This window comes from Microcaecilia unicolor, chromosome 5 (genome assembly GCF_901765095.1).
Source record: "Microcaecilia unicolor chromosome 5, aMicUni1.1, whole genome shotgun sequence".
NCBI lineage: Eukaryota > Metazoa > Chordata > Amphibia > Gymnophiona > Siphonopidae > Microcaecilia > Microcaecilia unicolor.
Window position 1 is genome coordinate 260,726,840 of NC_044035.1, and position 13,920 is coordinate 260,740,759.

The window sequence follows — 13,920 nt, forward strand, 5'->3', positions numbered from 1 at the left end:
GAAGGAAGAGGAGGGAAGTCAGCTCCCTCCTCAAACTCAAGTTAGGGGGTGGGGGGATTGACCACGGCCCATTGGGCCACCATGGACTTCTTACAATGCTGGGGGGGGGGTGGTTAGGGGGTTTGAAGGCCCACCAGATCTCCAGCCCCCCTGAACCTGTGTCAGGGAGGGGATTGGGGGGACAGGAGGTCCGCTGGACCTCCAGCCCCGTCACAGAGGGGGTCATTGGATCCTTGGTACCTGCGGGGGGGGTGGCTGCTTTGGGGTGAATAGGGGCCTGCTAGCATGTAAATGCATGCTGGACAGGGCTCACCATTCCTCCCCAATGGTCTGCAAACCCTAACGCCAGCTCCAAGCTGACATAGGGTTTGCCGCGGCCAGTGAACCAATCTTTGGCATGCTGGTCGCTGATCATTGGGGATGAATAGGTTTAGCATGCATTTGCATGCTAGTTGGGTTCAGAGCCCGCAAGTGCCTTGTTTCACGCGCTCGGGGGCTGTGATCATGGAGCGGTAGCAAACGCAGGTGCAAGTATGGTGCTAACAGCCTCTAGCACCTGGGTTTGCTTCTGATCATCGGCCCCATAGGTTACTCCACTCCTTCACACATACTTTCCCTTTGATTTCCTTGATAAATCAGGCAGGTGAAAACTACCCATACAATTTGCAGTAATGTGGGCAATTTAATTTCATCCCTTACCAGTAAGTCACTCCACTCTCCTATGGGCATCCAGAAAAAAAAATCAGAGAAGATTACCTGAACACTGTGTGCTCAGTATCAGAATCTACTTTCTAAACAAAACATTTATTTACTTATTTGGAGGCTTTATCATATATTATTTTATAGTTTTTCATGCCTGACAGTGTGCTGCCTTTTCTCTTTTTTTGGGAGATGACCAAGGCATTATTCCCTTTCTGCACAAACTGTGTGTGAACATTTTTCCAAAAATGGTACCAGCTATTGTGCTGTTTTCATTGTTTCTAACCATGCTTGGAGTACACAGACCACCTACTCTGTCTTATCAGGCTCTCTCCAGGAGGTTCTACTACCCTGAGCTTAAAAAGGAATTTATTTTAGTGCAAGAACTAAACAGCTGTAAAAGCAACAAGACTGGTATGTCCTTTGCTCTTTCTGGGAAAAGGCTACAGATTGCCTTCCTATTGCCAAAATAAAAATTTGGCAGAATTTTTTTAAAAAATCTGTGTAAATTAAGCCTGTCATCTGTAATTTCTTTCCAACAATAAAAACGTGAGGCACAACATATGCAACGTATATTTAATCAGTTGTACTTCTGCCTTATTCTGGAAATTATTGTGCTCTTATTCTTCCTCTTCACGCAAGAGAAATACTGACTTCAGTCTTTCTTGCAGCTAAAATCTATAAGCATCTGGCCAGAGGTGCTAACCACAGGGCATCTGTTCCCAGCAGCTTCCAAAGCATACAAGCTGGACAATGTTTTAGTACAGTGGTTTAATTTAAAGGCGGCAACAACTCAGAGGTAAAACCTCCTTATGAGCACAGGCGACAAAATTTATTTGATTCATAATTTGTCCACAAATAGTAAATTACAATAAAATACTCTGCTCTCTTTCAGCCAAATGGGGTATTTAGTTCATGCAAAAGAACCTTATTTTAACATGGAGATCATCCGACCCGACCACCATGAAATGTGTGGAAACAGAGGCTATTTCAACAGTCATTAGTACTGTAGGAACCTATGAAACTAATGGCTGATCAAAGTGAAATTATGAAAACATAAAAGCATTTATTTTAAATCATATATAAATTGTACCAACCAGGTAGGTAATTACCACATGCAGTCATTTGAAAGGCATTTGTGCACATAGAACAAGGGTTCTAGATGTAAAAATCTCCTTTAATAAAACTGCCTGCACTACAGGCACCTAAAGTTATGTACACATACCCTATATACATTTACCCCTCATTATATAACAGGCGACCTTACATTTAAGCACCTTTTGCACACTTAAATTTACAGAATACTGTCACCCACGCAGTTAAGAGTACACTTAAACAGCAGTAACACTCCTAAGTGCTAGTCTGTAATTTCACAATTAATTAGAGGAGCAGTCACAGGGGAGGGGCATGGATGAGGCACAAGCAGGACCAACAAAATACTGTAAGTTATGCATGTACAAGTCACATTTAGATGCTAATATTTATGTGAGCCACATTGGCATATCTAATCTACATTTAGGTATGCCAATGCTACATTGTGTTAGTATTCTAGAAGGATATTTATGCATGTGAGTGGCTCACTTCCCGTGTTATTATAGTTCCTAAATGGAGGCGTTCTGTTACAGAAGTTTGTTTAACTTGATCAGAGACATTGTGGGGGCAGACTTTGTACTTACGTGTATATGTACTAAACATAGAATAACAAAGACCTCAGCAGTGTCGCTAAATGTCTAATCTCATCAAGATTTATGCACCATCATCGTCACTGGTCATTTCCATTTTCAAAATATTTTATATTTTTATAATTTTATACATTTTTTTATCCACTCTGAGACTACAGAAATGCGCTTATCTTAGGTTGGCTCAGGGGTAAATTACATAAGATAAGCACATTTCTTAGTCTCATTAGAGTGGATATAAAACGTATAAAATTATAAAAACATAAAATATTTTGAAAATGAAAAAGACCAATGACGATGATGGTGCCTAAGGGATCCCTTTACCAAGCTGCGGGGAAAAGGGCCCTGCAGTAGCCGCCAGGGCCACTTTTCCCACACACCAGGGCCCTTTTTACCACAGTAGGTGAAAGGCTCCCAGACACACATGGCCACACGGTAAGAGAACTCTTACTGCGTGGCCATGCAACGGGGAGACCTTACCGCCACCAACTGAGGTGGCGATAAAGGTTCCCATGCTAACCTGGTGGTAACCGGGCAGTGCGCGGCGATGTCCGGTTACTGCTGCGCAAGCCATTTCTGGAGGTTTCTTTTCCCCCCAGAAATGGTGCGCACTCGGGGCGGGATTACCGCCGGCTGCCGAGTTGGGTCGGAGGTAGTCCCAGAAGAGCGAGTGGTAAGCCTGCATTGGGCTTACTGTCATTCTGTAAAAGGGCCCGTCAATCTAGATGAGATCAGACATACTCATTGAGTAGCACTGCTGAGGTTTTTGCTAAGTTATTCTATGCTATATTTTTTCAACTCCAGTATTGCCATTGAAGTGATTATTATTGAACTGGTGTTCAAAGGTTAAAGTTTAGCTTATCAGCTATAAGTATATGTACTAGATATGCACATAAGCACTTAAAATAAACTGGCAAACTTGTGCATGCCTGAAAGCAGATATAAATGAAGTAATTTTAAAAAGGGAAAGTATGTGCATACTTTCCCTTTAAAAAGTGGTGCAACTTAACATAGGACAGATACGTGCATTCCAGTTATACATTTATGTGGCTTACTACAAAATTGCCCTCATAATATTTTCCATCACAATCTGTTTATCCAGATCAGTAACAGTTCTATATTCCCATGAGAAGCACTTAGAAATATCTGTGGTTTATAGCATCAGATACCTGATCCTTAGAATTATTATATCACAGTGATTATGCCAGCAATATATGCCACAATCATGTGGTCTATCAAGTCATATCACGAAAATACAGCTCATTTTAACAAACAACTTTCTCTCCTCATGCTGTAGTTACTTTTCAAAGTATATGATTGTCATTGCCTTAAAAGAATTACTTTTTATTCCTGTAACTCAATGGAAATTGGAAAGAATTATACAAAAGAGGATGAGAATGTCTGATAGTCTGTCAAGCAAAATAACTTTCCAGAAATTTAACAGAATTCAATGAAACCTCGCATGTGAGAAAAACTGATAAAAAGATACAACAAATTCAAAAAAGGGCCAAATCGGACCAAAGGTTCCAGAGAAGGTCCCTCCAAAAGTTTGCTCAATGTATTTCTACGGAAGAAGCACTAGCTTCTGTAGAAAACCTTACATACAGTGAAACATAGCACTTAAGGAATTCTTCCTTACAAATTACCTACACCCCCAAAAACTATCCCCTGAAACTTACCCAAAAGTTCACAAATTGCTCTCTGCAACTTTACTACTATCCTGAAAACTGTCCCAACCCTAAAAACTACCCCAACAATGGTGCATCGCTTTGCAAACTGTCCTACCACCAAAAACTACCCCCACTAAAGGTGACTCACTTTGCAAACTGCCCCATCCCCAATATCTATGACTCTCAATTTCTCCATACCCAAAAAATACCCCTGCAGCTACCCCATCATTCCATAATTTGCCCCATACCCCATAAATACTTCCCACAATTGCACTGCTCTCTACAAACCGCCGGTACCCAAAAGAATCGCTGTAGCTGCTCCACCACCCCACATACTGCACCATCCCTCAAAAAGGGGATAATATTAAACTTGTAATGAGTATCGAAATCTGCAGGTAGTAATATGCCCAGATATCACAGCATTGTATCTTCCCACGAGAGTGTAAAAGGCCCCTGCTAGTTTTGTTTTATGTGAGGCATCAGGGAAAGTGCTTTGGACTAATCATAACAAGGAAAAGCCTGAGAAGGTGCCAAATGTCCCCAACTAGAAGAGTAGACCTGGTAGAGACTTCTGAGGGGCTGTGAGGACTACTATTAAATTGTCTACATAGGCTAGTGCTTCAATAGGATTATTATGTACTTCTATGCCCGTGATTGAGAGGGAGACATTCAACACTCGCAAGAGCAGTTCTAAGGATAACACAAACAGGAGGGGAGACAGGGGACAGCCCTGTCTCGTCCCTCGCTGAATTGGAAATATCGGGGATCTCCCCCCATGTACCAAAAGGCTTGCTTGAGGAAGATAATATAAAGACTGCATGGCTTGGCCAAACCAACCCGTAATCCCTACATGATACTAGCCCTGGAAAAGATAAGGACAACTGACCTGATCAAAAGCCTTAGCCGCATCTAGGCTTGTAAGCATGGAATTTTCTAGCACCCCACTGCGAAGTTTAACCTGTGGTTTCTTTCATACAGGGAAACAGATTAAGACTAGGGAGGCCTGACCAGATCTTATTTCATGCACACTGCACAGGCCACAACTCAAACTAGGGAACCCCTCCACCTTCGTGCTTGTCTACGGGATGAGGCAAAAAAAATATAAAAAAAATAACCTCCTAGAGTTTTTTACGGTTTTCTCAGCAACCACTTGGAATTTCACTGTGATATGTTACAGCTTTATTTGTTATAACTATCTACATTTATTTGCTGAGTGGAATGAGATTATCTTTAAACACTGCGAAGTTACAGACTTTTTAGAGTGACCACTCAGTGATTTTTACGTGTTCAAAATGTTTGCACTGTAAAAATACCATTATTTGAAAGAAAAAAAACAGGGTATCAGCTTACTGTTAATGATGTCACACTAACGTAGACTGTACTTTAGCTCCAACAGTTTTAATGTGCAAAAATCGCTAGGTAGTAATGCTAAAATGTCAGTAACATCAACATAGCTTAAGATAATTAAATGTTGTTTAATAGTGATACGTAAGTACGATGACTAAAGAAGTATATACAATTTCTTGTTGAAATTCAAAGTGGGTGCTGAGAAAACAGCACAAAACTCTAGAGGGTTACTTTTTTTTTTTTTTGCCTCACCCTGTAGATGCTTACTCTCAACAGATTGCACTTACCTACCTGGTGCCCACTTGCCTGTCTGCTCCCAAGCCAGGCCAAATGCACTCAATGACACCCTGAACTGCTATGACTTACCAACAGTGTATCAACAACTCTTTTTTTTTTTTTAATACACAGACATACTGAAAGCCAGTGGAGGAAGAGAGAGAGAGAGAGAGAGAAATGTGATTACTTCAGATCCCCTGTCTAACCCAAATCTAAGAGCACAAAGTTAGGTGTTGTTATGATCCATGCTAAACTAGCTTTCTGTAAGGTCACTCTGTGCAGAACGTCCTTTACAGAATACTGGGCTTGATGGACCCTTGGTTTTTTCCCAGTATGGCGGTGCTTATGTTCTTATGTACTAGCTTAGTGCCTGCTCATGCCTAACTTTGGGCACAAGCACTTACACCTGCCAAAAGCTGATGTAAATGTTCGCACCCAACTGATGGCAGTAGGACATGCAAATCCAAATATTCTATAACATCATGCCTAAATTATGGGAACACCCTTGACCCACCCATGCCCCTCCCATGGCCATGCCCCCTTTTAAGGTACGAGCTATGAAATTTAGGCACGCATGTTATAGAATGAGGCCCATAGGGTAGATCCACATGTAACCCCTAATTCCTGCCAATTAAAGTCTTGTTAACTCCAACAACTGTTAGCACTTAATTGACTAATTAATTTACACGTAGATCTGGAATCCACACCCAAATTTGGGTGACCTGTTGTGGGAGGATATGTTCAAACCAGAGAAATACCAAGGAACTGAAGGCAGCACCAGACACCTATAAGGGGAGTGAAGTTAGCTCTGCTGGCAGGGGGCTATAACCCACTCACCTGGACTGTTCTGGTATAGACAATAAGGAATTGGCAGATGATGTTTAATGTGAGCAAGTGCAAAGTGATGCATGTGGGAAAGAGGAACCCGAATTATAGCTACGTCATGCAAGGTTCCACGTTAGGAGTCACGGACCAAGAAAGGGATCTAGGTGTCGTCGTTGATGATGATACCTTGAAACCTTCTGTTCAGTGTGCTGCCGCGGCTAAGAAAGCAAATAGAATGTTAGGTATTATTAGGAAAGGAATGGAAAACAAAAATGAGGATGTTATAATGCCTTTGTATCGCTCCATGTTGCAACTGCACCTCGAATACTGTGTTCAATTTTGGTCTCAGCATCTCAATAAAAATATAGTAGAATTAGAAAAGGTACAGAGAAGGGCGATGAAAATGATAAAGGGGATGGGACGACTTCCCTATGAGGAAAGGCTAAAGTGGCTAGGGCTCTTCAGCTTGGAGAAAAGGTGGCTGACAGGAGACATGATTAGAGGTCTATAAAATAATGAGTGGAGTTGAACGGGTAGATGTGAAGCTTCTGTTTACGCTTTCCAAAAATACTAGGACTAGGGGGCATGCAATGAAGCTACAATGTAGAAAATTTAAAACGAATTGGAGAAAATCTTTCTTCACTCAACGTGTAACTAAAATCTGGAATTCGTTGCCAGAGAATGTGGTAAAGGCGGTTAGCTTAGCGGAGTTTAAAAAAGGTTTGGACGGCTTCCTAAAGGAAAAGTCCATAGACCATTATTAAATGGACTTGTGGAAAATCCACTATTTCTGGGATAAGCAGTATGGCAATACTTATGAATTGTGATTTGCACTGATTCAAACCAAACTAACAGCTCTCTAACAACAACTTTTATGCTAAAGGTCCTGTGCCAACTTTCTGGGAAATCTATGCACTAATGATGAATCGATGGATAGACAAATGGAAGCACCCTTGACAACAGGACCTTTCACACTGGCAAAACACATATAAAGAAATATAAAATCAATTAAAACCTAACTATAATTTTTTTTATAGCTGGACAAAGTCATTCAGAAACACAAAGACAGTCACAAGAGGATGTTGGAGCAACTCTTAATGGTAGAAAAATCACAGAGGAAAACTTTGTATGAGTTGGAGGAAGAGAAAAGGAAGCACACAGAATATATGGAGAAGAGTGATGAATTCACAAATTTACTAGAGCAAGAACGTGAGAGGTAAGACTACACTAATACCAAATACATTCTTCTATAAATACTGTTCACGCTGGACAACAGGATATTCTGTGGACTATATTATCATATAGTGCTATACTACTAATGTATTGAGAATGAGTACATCTGTATTCAAGGCTTTATTTTCATAAAAGCAAGGTCATTTTTTAAGGCTGCGGTTCATAGATTTCTCCAAACAGCTGCTCACAGGAAATGATTCTTAATCTCTGGGTATGATATAATTGCTTAGAAATACAGAACTCATCATCTTTCCTGATTTGAGGTACTTACAGCCTATAATTAGTAGTAGTAGTAGTGAGGACTGGATTGAGCATGTGCATGGGTAGTTTTATTGCAAGACTATGTGAACACCCCTAAGCTTCCAATTGTCTGGCAAGTCCCAGAACACCTGCATTTGGGTCATAAGGAAATGTGTCACTGTGGTACATCCAAAGCAGCAGTTTATATTCCACAGTATTAACACTAAATACATGAAAAGCATCATGTTTCAAGTTTGATTTTGAGGTCATTAAGGGGTAATTCTATAACATAGGTGCTGATTACTCGTGTAGTTTAGAATAATGGCATTTATGCCTGCATGTGCACATACACACATAACTGCCAAATTTCTATGTAAGTGCCATTTTTTAAATACCTACTCAACTTACATTACACTTATTCGCAAGGGTGATGTACATATGGACAGAGCATGGTGGCTCCTCAGCATCTCTCCTCTCTTATTTCTCCCTACTCCCATTCCCGGGAACTCCGTTCATCTGGCAAGTCATTCTTATCTTTACCTTTCTCCACTACCAACTCCAGTCTCCATTCATCTTGTTGTGCTGTATGCCTGGAATAGACTTCCTGAGTCGGTACGTCATGCTCCGTCTCTAGCCCTAGTCAAATCCAGGCTAAAAGTCCAACTTTTTGGAGCTGCTTTTAACTCTTAACCTCTTATTCACCTGCAGTACCCATGTTTGCTTTAATCATATACCTCTTGGGGTGGACAGGAGTGCCATGCCATTGATCACTTCTTTTTGCTCTCCTGTTGATGATTTATTTCCTTTTCCTTTTTATGTTTCTCTGAATGTTATATAGCTTTATAAACCACTCAGAGTGGTCGTGAAACGAGCGGTATATCAAATGCTGATTAAACGGAAACATTAGCTCCTTAATCCCTTATTTGTCCTGTTCATAGATTGTAAGCTCTGTTGAGTTGAGCCTGTTTCTCACGTTTTGTATATAGTGCTGTGTATTTCTAGTAGCACTATAGAAATGACATATAGTAGTAGTAGCAAGTCACGTGGATATCTGCAGCACTTAGGCCAGCCATTCCCAACCCAGTCCTCGGGGCACACGTGGAGGGGCATAATCAAAAGGGATGCCCCAGTTTTGCTGAGGACGTCCTGATTTGGGCGACCCTGTGAGAAGGACGCCCATCTTCCAATTTGTGTCGAGGGTGTCCTCTTTCGAAAATGAGCCTGTTAGTCTCATCGGGTTGTCAGAATATCCTCAATGAACATTATGCATGAGATACATTTGCATGCACTGCATCAATGAAAATTCATTGTGGATATCCTGACAATCCAATGGGACTAGGTGTGCCCCGAGAACTAGGCTGGGAATGGTTGACTTAGGCACTCACACTTATACCAGCTCTATGGCTGGCATAAGTGCTTGCACCTAAATATTAAGCATGTAGATATGCAGCTATGTTAGTATTCTATAAAAGATAGTAAGCACCTTTGTTCCTTTATAGAATAGGTCCCTACCAGATGCCCTGCTGTAGAACTGCCCTCTTAAGAGGATAATTTTATAACATACCTTAAATATCGATGCAATCACTTACACCTACTCAAGAGCTGGTGTAAATGAAGAAGCATACTTTACATACGTACACATTGTAAGTAGCATACTATGCCATACTTTGTAATTGTCTATTGCTCACGTTTGATTTATTCTTATTGTACACTGCCTTGAGTGAATTCCTTCAAAAAGGCAGTAAATAAATCCTAATAAATAAATATTTCATGAAGTATGCACATATGTGCTAGGTCTACCCACACTCTGACCAAACTCTACTTGCAAAGTACACACCATCATGTCATGGCATGTACTTTTACATCAGTCAGTATTTTGTAAGAAGACATTTACATGTATGTGTGGTCCTATATATGCATGAATGTCTAAAATTGACCCCATTTATCTTTAGGGGTAGATCTTTAATTAAAGCATCATAAAAGTTTGCTGTAGAGTACTTGTAGCATTTTGTGAGGGCAGGTTTCCAAACAGCTTGCACAGAACATGTTGGAATCTGGCACTGGTGGAAGGGATGTGTGTGTGTGTTGGGGGGGGGGGGGGGCGGTAAGGGAAGGAGAATTCTGCAATCACTATGACTGCACAGGAATACTCTTAACTCAGCATAGCTCCCTGTCAATATGGATGTAACCTCTACTCTCCTAACCTCCCCCTCTTACAGCAAATGTCCAGCCTTAATTGCTGGCAGTGGTCAGGCAGTCCTTACATGACCTGGCAGTTACCATATGCATAAAGGCTGCTAGTTGGGGAAGTGGTGTTGAAAGCCAGAGAGGTATTACGTGGCCACAGCAGAAAGACATTCACAGTCTCATGACTCAGAATTAGTCTTCTTGCCTGCAAAATCTCTACAGCTGTGAACTTTGGAGAGGTTTTATTTTTTGTTGACAAAGACCTTTTGGTTTTTCATGGAGAATTAGGAAGGGTCTGTGTAACAAGAAACATGGTAACAATGCAGAATTTACAGTCACACTCTCTCTCCAGTGTTAACTGGTCCTTGTATGCGTGGTATGCTTTGTAAAGTACAGTTTGCAGATTACTTGATTTGATATTGCCAGTTTTATATTTCCCAACACTGGGATTACATTTCAGTTCAGCATGTGTAATTAAAATAAAGCCTGGGATGAAGCAATCTATTGCAAAATTCTTTAACTCTCTTCAACATGGTCTGATTGGGAGGAGGAGGGCTGGTTATTAAGGAGAGGTTAGAGATCAGTGTAAGACTAAGGCTGCTGCTGTTCCACTGGCCTAGTAGAAGTTTGGATGTGTCACCCTATGCTTGTCTACCCAACTTTCTCTTCCCACTTAGATGCTTTGCTGTATTGTGTTTAGGTTTATATAACCAAATTTATCTTTACAAAGTAGTAATAATAATCACAAAAGGCCCTACTTTTAAATTATTATAGAATTTAAAAGATAGGCATAGATCTGAGAGGCCTAAATATTTATTCTCCCACTGCTAGGGGTAGTTTATATTTGATACACTTGATTATTTTCTCCTGTTGGTCTCAGTAATGTCAGTAGCGCCCCATGCTTCTTTCTCCAGCTCTGCTTATGCATTTACAATACCCTCTAAATTCCTCACCTACCCAAGGAGGACTTATGCTCTGCAAGTAACTTGGGTATTGCTTTAAAGCTCCTGCTTTGACCATACTTGTAACATAATGGTGTCCTTTGGGTCTGGCAGCAGGTTATTAACACTCTCATATCGTACAGATTTTAAGTGTCAAGCTAATCTGGAACCATTCTCGGTTCATGGCTCAAACCTTACATCTGTTCTTAGCCACAAGAGGCAGAGCCATTTCACTAAAGCACTAGCCTCTATCATTTGCTGAGTCAATATTAGCCAGTATTCATTTCCAGGTACAAATGAACTGAGATTCAACCTCTGGTTCAACACCTCCCATCCCCTAGGTCTTCTATTTTCTGGTTTGTTCTACATAAGAAACTACATCTCCTCAATTGTTTAGTCTCCTGAAAGGCATTTTATTCTCTCTCTCACACTTGTATAACCACGTCTGTAACAAAAAATATTCCCATCAGCATTTGCACCTGCTCTGAGACATCCGCAAGCCTGGGGGTCTCAATCAAGGGGCAGGCACAGAAGCTAACAACCCCCATCCCAGGTAGGGTCACAGTCAGCCCAGCTACCAAATAAGGAGAAAAAAATCCCTTATACGACATACTGACCCTGCCTGGTGCATCCTAGGATTCACCATGCTGGTCTGGGCGCCATCATTTTTCAAGATGGCAGCATCAGAGGCAGGAGTGAGTGAGCATCACTCCTGCCTTTTTATAGGTACACCTCAGGGGGCCTGGGGGAGAGGTAAGGGATGCACTAGACACATGTTTATGTTAAGTAAGTTGGGGGAAGGGGGTTGGATTGGGTTGGGTCAGCTGGAGGGGGGAGAATGGGGCCCATGCAGACCTGTAAGTAAGTGTCTGGCATTGTGCCCCCGCAAAAGACATCAACGCACAGCTCTGTATTGCTGCAGGTTAATTAATAGGCTCTTTATTATACATTTTAAAATGCTGTGTGCTGGTGTCTACCACAGGAATAAACTTTAGCACAGAAACCCTTTTTACATACAGCAGCCATTAACAAGCAGGTAAACTGCTCATTAACTGCACACTACATCCCATGGTCATTTTCTGCAGAGGCCCTAGAGAGATTTGCAAGTACCTGGAGAGGAATATGCTGGTGGCATCCCATCCACTCAGTAGCTAAGCTGAGTGATGCAGCCAAAATGATCTGGGCTTATAAATTTATGGATCAAAACCATCCTCTGCTGCTTCTGGGTCTTTCTCTGCAATCATCTACTATGTTACAGTATAAAAGCAATGTTGGTTAATTCCAGATATAATTGCATGACACCTATTGGTTGTATTTTTTTCCTTCATTTGATAAATGCAGCTCCCATTTTTCCTCCTGTTTAATTGGGATTTTCATGGGGATTGTGGTAATGTATCTGGCTTGTCTCAAGCAGAGATAACTGAAGAACTAGTACAAAATATATGAACGGCACAAAATGAACAGTAGCTCCATATTCACTCTGTGTAAATTGAACTATCCCTTTCTTATTCCCATGGATGAGAAAATGACAATTTCTCAACTTAAAGCGAAAGGAAACATGACTATCTGGTCTGCTCCAGATGGCACAAAAGGCACGCTCTATCTGCAGTACTTCCTTCTGGATAGGAACAGCTGACAGATGGAAAAGTTTGGGTGTGAGAATGCTGAACGGATTCCAGAGCTAAATGCTGCACAGATACATGTGCCTGCATTCAGTTTTTGTAGCACAGTGTTTCCCAACTCTATCTGGGAGACGTACTTAGCCTGTAAGGTTTTCAAGGGTGCTAACAATGAATATGCATGAGACAGATTTAAGTCTCTAATATATGCAGATTTACAGCATGCATATTCATTGTGGTGATCCTGAAGACCTGACCGGCTAGGTGTGCCTCCAGGACACAGCTAAAAAGCACCAGGGTAGGACACATGGAGGGGCATTTTCAATATGATGTCTAAATCTGATTTTGGACGTTTTGTGAAAAATGCCCAAAAATCCAGTAGCAAACAAGGCCATTTTAAAACCAGAAAAACGTCCAACTTTTTGTTTTTTGAAAATGGCCATTTCCTAGATGTTTTTGTGCTCAGTGCGTCTATCTTTTTGGACCATTTTAGCACAAAAAAAAAAGTCCAAGTTAAAAAAGGCACAAAAGCAAGCCATTGGGATGTATAGGGGGCTAGAATTCTTAGTAGACTAGCCACACAGATATCCCAGCACAGCAGTGGGGCATCTCACCATAACCCCCTTATATTGTATGATGAGTCTTCCAAAACCCACCGAAAACCTACTGTACCCAACTGTACACCACAATAGCCCTTATGCCTGCAGGTGCAATCTATATGTAGATACAGTGGGCTTTTGGTGGGTTTTGGAGGACTTACACATCCCACCACAAGTGTACCAGTTAGAGTGGGATGTGGGCCTGGGTCTGGGTCCTCTTGACTATCCCATACTTGACGGCCCTTGCTGCTATATATAATTTTTTTTCATTTCAAAGCCAAATGCTATCTAAGACAGCTAACAACTTGTGGCCCAGTCCATTTTTACAGGTAGAAGAACCATTGTGCCTTACATATTACGATATGTAGAAAAAAAGTATGCATGCTAACACATCAGTACCTGGTTCAAGGCAAGCAGACACCATGAGAGCAATTCTATATCTGGATGCCTACAGGTGTTGGGATGGTGCACGGCAGGAGACCATATTATACAGAAAGTAGGTATCTACTTTCCGTTATAGAACACTAGCGTAACTGGGTACTGATGCATCTAACTTTAGGCACTTGCACCTACTCCAGCCATACAGCTGGTGTAAGCTAAGTGTG

At 41.3% G+C, this 13,920-nt stretch overlaps 2 protein-coding genes across 6 annotated transcripts in view; one reads left to right on the forward strand and one right to left on the reverse strand.

Annotated features, from left to right (window-relative positions):
• CMSS1 (cms1 ribosomal small subunit homolog) overlaps positions 1–13,920 on the reverse strand; it is a 488,636-nt gene that overhangs the window by 267,555 nt on the left and 207,161 nt on the right. The window lies entirely within an intron of this gene.
• FILIP1L (filamin A interacting protein 1 like) overlaps positions 1–13,920 on the forward strand; it is a 347,951-nt gene that overhangs the window by 173,676 nt on the left and 160,355 nt on the right. For all 3 annotated transcript variants that reach the window (XM_030204059.1, XM_030204060.1, XM_030204061.1), the window contains one exon: positions 7,534–7,712. In XM_030204059.1, the coding sequence (XP_030059919.1) occupies positions 7,534–7,712 (179 nt within the window). The remainder of the gene's footprint in view (positions 1–7,533; positions 7,713–13,920) is intronic.